This window comes from Schistocerca nitens, chromosome 1 (genome assembly GCF_023898315.1).
Source record: "Schistocerca nitens isolate TAMUIC-IGC-003100 chromosome 1, iqSchNite1.1, whole genome shotgun sequence".
Lineage (NCBI taxonomy): Eukaryota > Metazoa > Arthropoda > Insecta > Orthoptera > Acrididae > Schistocerca > Schistocerca nitens.
The window spans coordinates 521358890-521373874 of record NC_064614.1 but is presented as its reverse complement, the minus strand read 5'-3'; the positions used below and the strand labels follow the sequence as shown (position 1 = coordinate 521373874).

At 43.1% G+C, this 14985-nt stretch overlaps 1 protein-coding gene across 1 annotated transcript in view; it reads right to left on the bottom strand.

Moving 5' to 3' along the window:
* Window positions 1-410: 410 nt before the first annotated feature.
* Window positions 411-14985, bottom strand: part of LOC126236262 (uncharacterized) — a 34134-nt gene continuing 19559 nt past the window's right edge. The window contains exons 3-4 of the mRNA XM_049945418.1: window positions 13316-13470; window positions 411-1728 (exon numbers count right to left, since the gene is read on the bottom strand). Coding sequence (XP_049801375.1) covers window positions 1558-1728; window positions 13316-13470 — 326 coding nt within the window. The 3' untranslated portion in view covers window positions 411-1557. The remainder of the gene's footprint in view (window positions 1729-13315; window positions 13471-14985) is intronic.

The window sequence follows — 14985 nt, the reverse complement described above, 5'->3', positions numbered from 1 at the left end:
GGGCCTCCTCCATCCGACTTCCTTGGTGATCACTGATAAAAAGCAATCCTCCTGCAGCTACTTCTGCATAGAATATGGTGTAACTCGTATTCCCCAAATTGTGATTGTTAAACATTGCTTCAACACCCTTAGATGCATAGCTTGATCTCATTCACATCCTATTTAAGTGGGTGTCTGGAACAATGATTCATACATTGTGTGCCCTGATTTTCAGTATAGGTACACTAACTGAGAACTCCAGGCGATGTAGCTTTTTGATTTCCAACGGTGCAAATTATTATCTAAATATTCTCTAGATGACAGCTAATAGTTGTCTTAAAGCTTTATTGTTCAGATACAAGATACAAATTACCTATATACAGGTTTTTTAAACAAAGATTAGCTTTTTGCTTTGCGTGTTGCTTATATATATGGCACAGTAATTTTGTCTGAGAATGCTTTGTTACAAATTGAATATTTTTATCCAAGAAATAATAATGTCACTTAGTTATTCAATAAAAGAATACTTATATTTATAATGAAACCCAAAATTGTTCATACACAATTACAATGCTAAAAAGAATAATGAACATAGTTTTTGAAGAATAATAAAGTAAGTTCTTTTACATAAAAAGGCACACAGTGAAACATAAAATATAGTGAAATTAGGTTCATTTACACTAAATGAAAAATACTCTGAATGTCAACTATTCTGAACCTATTTTGATGAAGCATTGGAGAGTTTTAACTTCTCCTTGGTTTACAAATTACTATCTCTAAGAAATATTTGGGCTACACACATAAAAATACCACAAACCAAAAACTTAATGAACTATTTATTACGAAGGCATGGCCGACACCGACAGTAACGACGTTTTCACCAGCAAAGTTCTGCTAGATAATATTTCGTGAGGCAAACCATTTAACTTTGGAAGTGACAGACATTGGTGCTTCGTTTAAGCTTGTGTTTCAACGCTCTTTGATGCTGTAATTGAACGATAATAGTTGATGAATATTAAATTTCACATGTAGAAGGTCGGCCACTTCCTCCACCATCCCTCCACTCTCTTCATTCTACCCAACATATTTCGGTAGAAGTGTGCGGGAGATTTTCATCCGTGTCTTGTTCGCAGGACTGGAGGAGACACGTTGTTTATGAAAACGGTTGTTGACCTGATTCCTCGGATCGTAGCGTTTCTTAATCTGAGGTTTCCTTAAAGGTTATGCACTATTCCTGTTCACAAGTCGCTGCAGAAGACATGCATAGCAAAACTGTTGCAGTAGATGTGGTACATTAGGTACGAGTTTGTTTAGCGTTTAGATGCATGTTGCGTGTTGCTGGTTGCGAGGGACACAGGTTCCCATCTGGTTTGCCGCTGTTTGCGACGCGAGCTGTATCAGTCTAAAGTGAGAAACATGTAATTAAGTTTTGGAGTGATCGTGGAATTCTTTCGCGTGTACTTTGACGAATGATGTTGCAGTGCCAACTTCATTTTTCGCGCAGAATCCTCAGAAATGGTGTTTAGGGTAGTGAGATTTAATGGTGAGTTCGTAATGAGAAAAGAAAGCTACTGGCTATCAGAAGGGGCAACAGTTGCCGAAGGGTTCTTGAAGCGTGAAGCACGTGTCGCTGCCGACGCAGTAGCGACCACTAGCGGCCAGCTGCATCATCTGCTGGAAGGTTGGGTCCGTAGACATTTTTACCCAGCCATACATTTTGATGTCGAAGTCACTGGGGGCCGGCAACTTCTGCAGGAAAAAAAACAGCATCCAGGTGATTAGAGGCGTTTTGTGTAACAAGCAATTGAATAGTAGCCTTAACTGGGGCAATGGTGTAAAGTGTAACGAATGTGGTTTTATCGAAGACAAAGCATAGACTTTCGTACAACTGGAAGTCACGTAGTAAAACATTTAAATCTTAGTACAACATTTTCGAATAAATTTACAACATTTATGAAGTGTATTTTCAGTTCCGAATACTAACATCCGTCAGCCGTATAAGGGAATAACGAACAATGAAAATTTGTCGGATCGTGACTCGAATAGGGATTTCCTGTTTCACGTGAGTGGTCGTCTAAAGCTTTGGCTTTCCGGACCAGACCGAGACTTCCATATGTCGTTGTTCCTGGTTCACAACCTGTAGCCCGCATCTCGTGGTCGTGCGGTAGCGTTCTCGCTTCCCACGCCCGGGTTCCCGGGTTCGATTCCCGGCGGGGTCGGGGATTTTCTCTGCCTCGTGATGGCTGGGTGTTGTGTGCTGTCCTTAGGTTAGTTAGGTTTAAGTAGTTCTAAGTTCTAGGGGACTTATGACCACAGCAGTTGAGTCCCATAGTGCTCAGAGCCATTTGAACCACAACCTGTACTCGTACACACATTATGTCAGTACCGCACGGGGGGAGGACATTTTAGTTGAAGGTAACTGCCTGGTATCGGCGGATAAATACGATACTGCAGTGCCTGTGTTGTTAAGAAGAACGACGCAACATTGCTTGTCCGAAGGAATGGCACTGGGTAACTACAACCATTATGAAATACCTGAAATGTATTCACAGTTGTATAAGAGAATGGCGACAGCGAAAATTTGTGCCGGATCGGGTCTCGATCCCGTAATTACGTAATGTGTGTACGAGTACAGCTTGTAAAGCAGGAACGATGACATATGGAAGTTTGAGTGCTGCCGTGAGTCGTCCACGGATAGCCAAAGTGGTTAAGGGGACCACACCCTGCCTATCTGACCCATGTTAGTTTAGGCAAGTATTTGACCCACTTCTGAAAAAAAAAACTATTTGATGCAGGACCTTAATATTTTTACTGTACGTTACATGATGCTAATAGAGTCAACTGTACGAAGATCTACTTTATCCATTTTATAATTTTTAAGAAATACTTTTTTAAATTTATTAACCAAAAATATTAATCATTCCATGTAGGCTTTCACGGCCGGCGTCTTCATCAGTAAACACTTCCGGGCTACGTTGCCGTGGTCGATCTGTAGAACTTCTTCTCCCTGACGTTTCGTTCTCAGCTACGGAGAACATCTTCCGAGGTGAGTCAACGACTAGCTGCTAGGAGTTTTTTTTTTTTTTTCTTTATTGAATTTCAATTCCCCCCGAAGGGGGCGGGCTGGCAGCAGCTGACTACGCCGCTCTGCAGCCTACAGAATTTGTGTTAAAAAGAGGAAGATAATAAAAAATAACAGTTGGCGATAAAATCGGTGACTTAAAGGTAAAATGGCAGAAAATTCTAGAACTTAAAACATAAAACACATGGGTGATGATGCTAAGATAATACACAAGAAGCAGAAAAATAACAGACAGACAGTTAAAAAAACACGGCGACAGTCTGGTTTCTGTTCGCAAGATATAAAATGCACACCCAGCGACAGCATGATTTCTGTTCGCAACACTGTGGAAAGACGCACAACACTGAACACTCACTTAAACACGGCACTAAAAAGTTGGCACAAATATGACATACCACAGCCGAGAGCAGGTGGGGGGGAAACTGGACAGATGATGGAGAGAAAAAAAAGGGGGGGGGGAAGGAGAGGAAAAGTGAAGGGTGGGAGGGGGGAAAGAAGCCAATGGAGAAGACCCATAAGAGGGGTGAGGGGTGCTGAGCAGACGTGCCAGGGAGTGGGGAAGGCAGAGGAGGGGAATGCAAAAGGACTCGGGGGGTGGGGGAGGAGAAGGGACACAGGGGGAGGTTGGGCGGGGAGAAAACACAGGATGGAAGGGGGGAGGAAGAGGGAGCCCAGGGAAAGGTCGGAGGAAAGGAGGGGGGTGAGGATCAGAGTTGATAGGAAGGAGAAATGGAGGGAGAGAGGGCATCATCCGGGAGGGGGAGTTGACGGAAGCCACCTTGGGAAAGGAGATGGAGGGTGTAGAGATGGAGGGTAGGGGGGACACAACGGTGAAGACGTGGCAGGGGGCGGGGATGGGAGAGGAGAGGAGCAACCAGGGGGTGAGGGGGTTCAAGACGGCGGAAGGTGTAGAGGATGCGGATATGTTCGAGGAATAGGAGCAGATGGGGGAAAGGAATGAGATCATAGAGGATCCGCGTGGGGGACGGGAGGCGGATACGGAAGGCGAGGCGGAGTGCATGACGCTCAAGGATCCGGAGGGACTGATAGAATTTGGGGGGGGGGGGGGCGCTGCTAGGAGCTGGGGCCGCCGCTTATATGGATATCGTAGGGGGCGCCATCACACGTCACATGACGTGTGATGGCGCCCCCTACGATATCCATATAAGCGGCGGCCCCAGCTCCTAGCAGCTAGTCGTTGACTCACCTCGGAAGATGTTCTCCGTAGTTGAGAATGAAACGTCAGGGAGAAGAAGTTCTACAGATCGACCATGGCAACTTAGCCCGGAAGTGTTTACTGATCAAAAATATTAAGTTTTTTCTGCAGAAAATATATTTTTTGTGAACTTCCTAATGCGGGAATATTAATGAATGTAGTACCAGAGGTGGCTTTTTATGTTATGCAGAGTCTCTGAAAATTTCATTCATTTATCTATGATAGTTTCTGATATAATAGGGCATATGTACTGAAAATTTTAGTTTGTGGGAAATTGACTTTAAAGAAAAAACTGTTGAAATTTGTTACTTACAGTTAATTAAAACTGTCCTGCTCCACATGATGGCCCTTCTTTGGCCTCTAGCAGGTCTTCCAGCTTCTTTTTCACCTTCCTGAATGTTTGTCTTGCTTTCTTGGCCATTTTATCGCAATGTTGTAGACCAGTGATCATATTTTCAACAGGATTAATTCCCAGCTTTTTCAGTACCCAACACTTTCCAATATTACCACAATTGAGTGTAATAACATCAAGAACTCCTAGTTTCATTATATGCATGCCTACAAGTACAGTTTTAGGAACGCGGTTCCAAATTATGCTGTTGAAACATTCATTTGGGTTATTTCTCTGTCCATGCAGAATTTCCTTAGAAGGCCAGGATGAGCCAAGTCTCTGAAAATAGGTTTAATTGCAGTAATAACAGTAGCAGGAAGAGAATGCTAGTGAGAATAATATTCTCCAGTTGCCTGAGCCCTATTATATTTGCACCACCAATTTTCTCCTGATGGACACAATTCATGACATCGCTTATCATCAGTAGAGGACTTATTGTAGAATATGGCCCAAACACCTCTCTTCATTGCCTCCAGATTTTCTTTATTTCTCCTTATTGCCTGCCCGTAGTATACCTGCAAGTTTTCCACAACAGCTACTCGCAATCACACTTCAACAAAACTAAACGCGTGTTTTAAAGCGTGTTGTTTACAAACAGCAGAAACAAAAGAATACCGACCGTTGCATTCTAAGGATAGCCAACACACTCGGGAGTAAAAAACATCCATAACGTGCGATATAGGGGATATAAAGATCTAAAATATATGCATAAAAGTGGGTGACCGAAAAGAGGGCATGGCACATAAACACACGTGGTAGGAAAATGCTCTTTAATGCTCGAAAAAAAATTTTTTTACAGCAAAATCCTTTTCAGAGTACTTAAATAAAACCTTAATCTATCGAAATATGATGAAAACCGAAAATCGATTTTTTTCAACCTGAACCCCTTAAGGCGACCACTCACGTATGGCGTGAAATCCGGGTTCGGATCCCGGTCTCCAGCACAAATTTTCATTTTTGTCATTCCTTATAAAACTGATGGTTGTTCGTATTCACAACTGTGAATTAATTCCATGTGTTTCATGACAGCTGTAGTCACCGCAGTGCCTGTTCCTGCGGACGTGCTTGCATTTCCGAAGAAACATTGCATCATTTTTCTTAACAACGCAAGGGACTCCACTATCGTATCAAATTTACAACAGGTGTTTAGCCTCCCTCAAGTTTCATTCCATGTTGGATATATTCCCACCAATTATTTTGCAGCTCTAGCGAGCATCGCAGAATTCTGTTCCTTGTCGAAAAGATAACTGATTTGAGCATTGAGCTCATTCTGGCATAATACATGCCACTTTGTTGAGCTGCTCCAGATAAAAGCATCGAATGACGAAGGTGCTGACTATACGAAAGGTTTTGCTCAGCCTTTCGAATTTTCACCAAAGTCTGTAGCTGGCAGTGCTCGTGTAACAATGAAATGTGCTGTTAGTTTACCACTGTGGAACCATGCGTTGCAGTACGCAAAGAATAATACTGCGTCCTTGGGTTTCGTAAGAATGGTTTGCAGTAAATGATACTGTGCTGCTGTAGTTATGCTTATGGGAGAAGTTCATGTCCTACAAGTAGTTCACTACGAACGTTTGCAGCTCAAAAGAAAATTTTGGTTGACGCGATCTCACAGAAAGCACATGTGGGTGTTCAGAGTTTCAACATTACTCTTCAGACTGCTAAAACAACCAGTATGCTAAAAGCAGGTGTATGTATGGGAGACAGCACCACTCATCTCACACATCGACTTCAGATACTTGAAGCGAGTAAACTTATAAAATAAACGTCCAGTAGCAGCCATTGTAGTCTGCTTCTGTGAAGTATGTTAACAGGCAGTTACAACGAGTGCTAATCTACACACATCTTTTATCACAGGAATTATTAAAACAATTATTAATGATTAGGCAGCTACGATGGCGTGTTGAACAATAACGTGTCCGAAATTTTATACGAAAACTCTTAACGCTTTTTAAATAAAACAAACGTTATAAACATTCAACATTTTTATTCTTCCTGTCTACATATATGCAGCCCTCTGCAGATAGAGGTCTCCGAACTGTAGCATGTAACATGGTGGTGTGTAACGTTACTATGTCGGTGCGTGAGGAAGAACATGCAGTAATCGAGTTTCGAATTTGAGGAGTTCGTCCACACGTGGAGCACACTCTCCTGCAGCACGGCTGTGTCAGATAACACTCGAGCGCTGCGATACCTGCCGCAGTACGACACTTTGGATTCACTGTCATCGATCATCCTCCAGACAATCCGAACTTGGCCGCATCCGATTTTCATCTGATTCCAGAACTTAAAGAAACACCGTGGAGGAGTTCACTTTGATAGTGATGAAGCGATGCAAGCAGAGGTGAGGTTGTGGCTGCGTAAACAAAGTCAGACATTCTCGGCGAGGGAATCACGCAACTGGTCTCTCGCTGGGAGAAATGTGTTCGTCTTCGCGGTGACTATGTTGAGAAATAAACAGGTATAAGTCAGGAACAAAGATGTAGAATGTTAATAACATTTGTTTGTTCTGAAAAGCTTTAAGAGTTATCATATAAAAATTTGGAGGTGTTACTTTTTAGCACACCCTCGCATTTTGAAAATAGACGCTTCACTTCTTCTTGCTATTCAGCTGCTGTTTTGAACTTAAACATTTACGTAACTTTACTGGTTTCAGTGGCCATATAAATTGTCAGTACAATGAATCTGTTTGATATGAATGTTAGTGTTACCCGTAATGTGCACGAATTGTGGAAAGAGCGGCTAATAAAGTACTCTTCTAGACTGTTCCTTTTTATCTTTATTTCTTATTTTTTTAACATCAGAGAACTTTCAGCTATCTGTAGGCAACCTGCTAATGACTTTTGCAATACAATATAAAAGTCCATTTGGAATCCGAAATAGGGAAACAAACCTTACAGGGAAATGACTTTTACTTACAGTATTATGATCGCAATTTTAACCGTTCAGCCGGCCAGAGTGGCCGAGCGGTTCTAGGCGCTGCAGTCTGGAACCGCGCGGCCGCTACGGTCGCAGGTTCGAATCCTGCCTCGGGCATGGATGTGTGTGATGTCCTTAGGTTAGCTAGGTTTAAGTAGTTCTAAGTTCTAGGGGACTGATGACCTTAGAAGTTAAGACCCATAGTGCTCAGAGCCATTTGGACCATTTAACTGTTCATTCGAAATTCACTCTTATTACACGTAAAATACATTAGGACTTAAATCTGTTGGCACTTGAGTGTAAGAATCCATTCTGCTGGATGTTAGGTCATCGATTTTACACAACATTCTTACTGCACCCTGCTGTAGAATAAATGCTTGTTTGACTTTAGTTCCATTGCCACAAAAGATTATGCCATAGGATAGTGTCGAGTGAAAGCATGCAAAGTTAATAATTGGCAACCAATGCTATACAATCGCAATAAAGTCATGAGATGTGCAATTGACTCTTTTATTAGAACATGTTACGCGTTTCGGGATTAAACCCATCTTCAGACATCACAAACTTACACTCCTTCCTAACCAACCAGGCGTACAGCCTTGACAACTCAAAGAAAGTGTTCGAAGAACATATGACTGCGGCACAAGTCAATTGAACATCTCATGACTTTATTGCGATTGTACAACATTGGTTGCCAATTATTAACATAAAAATGATCGCAGGTCTCAGACGGGATTTTATGTCCTGTACATCAGAATGCAAAGTACTTAAATAGAAATCCCAGTTGCAGACCAACGAATCGAAACGGATTTTCTAGTGCACGGCGGGCTGAATTGAACTTCTTGCTTAGCCTATTCACGTGTGAATTTTGCCTTGGAACTTCACATACGGAGATTCGTTCAGTGCATACTAATTGAAACTGTATGTCATTAGTAGGAGCATTTTGATGAACAAATCACTTGCCTCAATCCTTACAAGATGTGATATCGATCGTTATTAGTGCCTGCTTCTGAAGATTATGTACCCAAAGGTTGTATTCCTTCACGTTCAAAAGGTTAGCTGACCTGTCTCCCCAACACGCCCATGGCACGAGTGCTGCCTGAAGGTAATTTACTAAACCTTTCTGCCACGGTATCCTCAAAGTACGGTTTTCATACATCACACCTTCTATTGTCGCCATTCTTAGGTTGATTATTTCCTGTTTCTAGAAGGTCTCTACAAACTGCACGAAAGATACTGAGTTGTGGATGGCTACTGTTTGGGAACAGATGTTCGTAAATACGACTAGCCTCTCAAACATTGCCCCTCGCCTCATCCTAACTCTATCATGTTATGGAGCTCAATAGCTGGTGGTTCACTCTACACCCAGAAGGAACAATTGGTGAAGAGTACTAAAGCATTAGAAACAGAGAGCATCTATTTACGAGTTGGTTACGTTGCGGTTTATGTCCTGACTGTAATGCGTCATTCATGAGCTTAAACCAATAATGACATGTCTAAAAGGATGCCTCTCTTAACGAATATGAACGTTTATGTGTGTATGATCTTTCGTCCACCAAGGTTTGTGGACGTGGCATTGGAACAATGCAGAGGAGTGTGCTTCCTAACGAAGTAATGCTATGAGATGCACAGGGACTCGTACCGGATCCTAGTCTTACCGGCATTAGATCGTACAGAGGTTGGGCAAAAGTATGGGAACACCGCGTGAAATGCATGCTTGTATATAAATGCAGATGCTAGCCAATCCTGGAACTGGCGCCGTTGTGCTTCACCACGAATGGCACATTGCAATGTCCTCAATACGTTGCTAGCGTACGTCGTAGTCAGAATGTAGTGGACTGACAAGGCAGCCAGTCCACAGTGACGGGTAGCCGAGAGGGCACACGTACACACACGCCGACTGGCGCGAAGTCTGGAACAGGATTCGTAATGAATGTGATAAAGAAAAGAACGTAGCTACTAGAACACTTAACTTTTATATCGTCCTTTGGTATACAGCATTCTTGATGATACAAGTGAGACTATCTTGAGATACATGCAATGGTACAAATGGCGCCTTGCTACGTCGTAGCCATTAACTTAGCTGAAGGCTATTCTAACTGTCTCTCGGCAAATGAGAGAAAGGCTTCGATCAGTGTAGTCGCTAGCAATGTCGTCGTACAACTGGGGCGAGTGCTAGTCCGTCTCTCGAGACCTGCCTTGTGGTGGCGCTCGGTCTGCGATCCTGACAGTGGCGACACGCGGGTCCGACATGTACTAATGGACCGCGGCCGATTTAAGCTACCACCTAGCAAGTGTGGTGTCTGGCGGTGACACCACACGGAACAGTGTCATGTATAGTTGTGAATTCAAAGTGGGCAAATTGGTTGTGGTCATATGATGGGAGGTTTCGTACCCAAGCGAGCCGAAGTTCAATATGGTTCAAATGGCTCTGAGCACTATGGGACTTACCGGGATGGTTCCTTTGAAAGGGCACGGCCGATTTCCTTCCCAATCCTTCCCTAACACGAGCTTGCGCTCCGTCTCTAATGACGTTAAACACTAACCACCACCACCACTATGGGACTTAACATCTGAGTTCGTCAGTCCCCTAGAACTCAGAACTGCTGAAACCTAACTAACCTAAGGACATTACACGCATCCATGCCCGAAGCAGCATTCGAACCTGCGGCAGTAGCAAAAGCGTGGTTCCGGACTGAAGCGTCTAGAGCCGCTCGGCCACCACGGCCGGCAGCGAGCCGAAGTGTTTGGTGTTTCAAGACGTATAATACTGAAGATTTATATTGCATACGGCAGAAGAGAAAAGAAAAAAAAATAACATCGCCCACTAATTCACAATATGGACCAGAGCGTGTGTTGAGTCATAGTGACAGACAGTCATTGAAGAGGATTGTGACTCACAGTGTGAGAACGACAGCTGCAAAAGCTGTTAAGTTAAGACAAGCGGCCATTGACCTACTTCTGTGCTGGATGCACACACGTTGCCCGAACTCTTACGGGAGTCGGTAAGATGGTCTGCCGCGAGTAATGAGTGTAATGGGCAGCGGCACTACGAATGTAATGTGTGGACATTAAGTTGGGAATGTGGGTCTCACGGGGAGCTTGCAGTATCCTCTGCGCCCTCGGTGGCTCAGATGGACAGCCGGCAGGGTAACTCAGCGTGTTCGGTCAGAGGGATGCCGGCACAGTAGCTCAGCGTGTTCGGTCAGAGGGTTACGTGCCCTCTGCAATAAAAAAAACTGAGTTAATCGATCAATAACGAACTTAAACGGTTGTCTTATGACGTCCGCCCCGAGCAGATGCAACGAAGAAAAGCGAACAAAATGAGATTTAAAAAAGAAAAAAAAGAGGGTTAGTTAATGGATCAACGACGAGCAGATGCAACGAACAAAAGCGAACAAAATGAGATTTAAAAAAAGAAAAAAAAGAGGGTTAGTTAATGGATCAACGACGAACTGAAACGGGTGTCTTGGGACGTCCGCACCGAGCAGATACAACGAACGAAAACGAACAAAATGAGACTAAAAAAAAAATAGATAGAGCGTCTGCCATGTAAGCAGGAGATCCCAGGTTCGAGTCCCGGTCGGGACACACATTTTTAACTGTCCCTGTTGATGTATATCAACGTCTGTCGACAGCTTAGGGTCTTGATGTAATTATCATTTTAGCTGCAAAAGTGTTTGCAGGAGAGTGTTTGCAGGAGAGAATGTCGGACGAGCGAAGCCTGTCAGCACAAAAAAAAAAAAAAAAAAAAAAAAAAAAAAAAAAAAAAAAAAAAAAAAAAAAACCGCGATGGGAGCGCCCGTAGCAGGAAAACCTCGACTATGGAGCAGTGGAAGAAAGTAATTTGGTCGGATGAGTCTTGTATCACACTCTCTCCAATTTCTACGTGAGTTTACGATCGAAGAATGAAACAAGGCGTGGGTTCGATGATACTTTGAGCAGTCATATCGTGGTATTCCATGAGCTCCTTGATTACTCTGCAAGGCAGGATCACTGCTAAGGATTACGCAGCAATTATAACTCATTAGGTTCACCCTAACGCATAATCTTTGTGCCCCAGTGGTGATGTTATACTCCAAGGCGGTCCCTGATTACACACCCTGCATCGTACAGGATCAGTTTTGTGAGCACGAGTATGCCATATCGTATCTTCCTGGCCACCACAGTCACCAGATCCCAATAGTAGTGAGCCTTTTTGTTCTGCTTTGGAGAGAAGAGTGAGTGATCGCTGTTCACTTCCACTATTTTGCAGGAAGAATGGTGTAAGATTCGCTTGGAAACCGTACGGGATCTGTATTTACCCAATCCGAGACGACAGGAAGCTCTTTTCAGTCGCTTTGGGTTTCCTGCACAGTATGTTTTTTGGTGTCTCCATACTTTTGTCCAAGGGACTCAGAACTGGATCCATGTTTTACCGACATTTGATCGTAAGTGATATAGGGGATTAACATTTCCCTTTGTTTTTCTTTCATCCATTTTTTTCCAGTTTGTTTGATTTTACTCTTGTACAAGAAAAACCAAACTGTAATTAGGAAACAGTATTGACAGCTGTCTGTAATCTTTGCACATGTGCAAAGTATGGCCGTGACTGCCTCAGGCAGTGCAGACTTCGTGGTAACCTGCCCGCCCGCTCCCACGCTGTCGATTAGCTTGAGTAGCTGACTAATTGACGAGTCCAAGGTGCCTCGTGTTTGTGACTGTACATCGTGAAATAAACTGATCAAGAAAGCCTTATACCATCCTGACCGCGTGCTGTGTGTGTGTGTTTGTGTGTTCTGAGAGGAAACCTCTTTTCTCAATATAGGTAAGTACAGTCAGTCGTGTGGGGAAGGTATATCGTTTATTCTTCCTTGATTTCAAGTGAACCCGCTATATCAGCAATCGTGAACGGGTCAATTAGATTTATGGTGAAAGTGATTAAGTTTAACAGATCACCCACTATCTTTGCTGTAAAACGGTGGTGGCACACGTTCGACGTTTTCGTCGGTTTTTGAAGCCGAAGGTCTCCCTGAGCGTGGTTTATTTTCAACATGTTCTCGCCTTCCAAAAATGATATGTGCCAGCGAAGGTCACATTCGCGGATTCGCCAAATTTAACACAAAACTTGATTGCTTAACGATGCCGTAAATTCCGCTCTTACATTTTTGTAACACACAGCAAAAACAAAGCTTTACTTGTAGCGCTCACAGAAATCACTTGGTGGCTCTATGGAGCTGAAGCTCTGCTGAGCATCGAGAAGGGATGAACACACTGGTCTACACAAGTAGAACAACACAGCGTTGCCAGATCGCTCGCTGTGTTGTCAGTCTCATTATTTTTCTCACACGCTTCGTAAAGCAGCATCTGTGAAGCAATGGTTTGGACTGGTCTGTCCAGAGTCCCGACCTGAATCCAATGGAACGCTTTTCGGGTTAACTTACTATACCGACTTCATTTTAGATCCCAGCGTCGAACATCCCTAACTTTTCTGGTTTCGGCTGTTGAGGAAGAATGGGCTGATATTCCTCCACAGATATTCAAACAGCTCATTGAAAGTGTCCCCAGCAGAATTCAAGCCGCCATAGAGGTGAAGGGTGGACACACACCATCTTTATTTCCACTAGTAGGTGTCTGGATAGTTTTGGTCACCAGATACATTTGACCAGATAATGTGGATACTATGTACTAATAAGAAGCGTAGTGTGTCCGTTGTTAGGAGCGTAAAAAGAAAGGCGGAACTACCTACCTTGAACTTGAGGCGAAGGTTGTAGGGGATGCCGTAGGCGTCGTGCAGCTGGTCGGCCAGTGAGCGGGAGTCATCGCCGATGTTGGCCAGCGCGCTCCGCCTCGCCACCTGGTCCAGACCCATAGCCAGCTCGTACGCCAGGAATGGCTCGCGCTCTGCAACACGCAGCACTCGTCTCGTCGCCTCAGCAAGTTTCTGTCTCTCCACTGCTCGTTGTGGCTAGCGGGGAGGAGCTGACAGTCGGCCAACTAGTTCAAACTGTACCAAACTGCTGGCCGTTAAATTTACACCGTGAAGGCGACAAGCAACAAAAGTGATGGAAGTGGAACACCTCAGTTGTGTTTTCAAAACATTTAGTATTCAGACGACTAGTTTCAATGTTAAATTTCCGTCATCTTCAGGTCCTGCTATATACCAAATAAGAACTTCCAGTCATTGGCTCATACGACCCAGACAAAAATCCATGATACATGAACCAATGACTGGAAATATTTATTTGGTTTGTGGTAGGACCTGCAGATGACGCGAATGTAGCGTTGAAACTAGTCGTCTTAATAACAAATACTTTGAAAATGTGGCTATGGTATTTCCCTTCCATTAGATATTTTGTCAGATGCTGGTTCCTACTCCACAGGAATTCATAAACTGAACATGGAAGAAAAGTCGAATTGATTGGCGCCAAGTGTATACGCTGATATGTAAATGATTAGCGTTTCAGCACAACTGCACAACGGTCCTGTTATCATACCCATGATATCAGTGTATCAAATTGCATGTACCAGCAGCATAATGCGAGACCCTACACTGCAGTTCACACCACGAATGCTTTGAGGACTGTGCGGATTCTTGACTGGCTTGTCTAGTCCCCTGGGAAGGTGTTAAGATCCTATATCGTCACACGTCGACTTATGCGAGTTTTGATATTTTTTGTTTAACTTTTCGGTTATTTGCATCTCCAGTCAGTGGCGTGTCGTATCCGGCAGATGGCTACAAATAGAGTTGTAAAATTACCGTAGACTGCCGAAGACAATGGTAAATGAGAGTAGACTACGATTGTTTTCCTAGTAGCCCTGTTCAGTTACAATCGTAACTGCTTTACCTGTAAGTTAGGTGTGTTGCATACCTAATCGGCTTAATCTCATTTCGATCGTTTTGCTTGCATTTGCGACCAGTATCTTACTAGATTCGCTTAGAAACCGGAAGCTGTGAACGTCTAGAAACTGAGGGAAGGTATAAAAAGAGCCGCTTAACCTAAGGGTCATTTTTGATCTACATAGTTATCCTCCAGTCCCTTAGTTAAAAATATACAGTATTTATAGAAAAACTGCCATTGTCAATGTTTAATTGAAGTTTTATTTGAAAATTGTTACTTTATAATGTGAAACAGAGGGATGTTTTAGTAAGAAAAAAACAACAACATATGTTTATCAGATAGCTCTAGAAAACGCGATTTCCTCGAAAACAGGTAAAATAAAAACGCAAACAAAAAACATATCAGACATCATTTCAGTGCTTCCTCGAGGTTATATGAAACATATTTCTGGTATTGGTAAACAACCCCCGCACTTATCAGTACTCCAGGGAAACTCCTACCTTTGATCATGATGAAAAAACTTCGTATTGAGTACAAAATAACAACAATAATAATTATATTGATTTTTTTATATTAA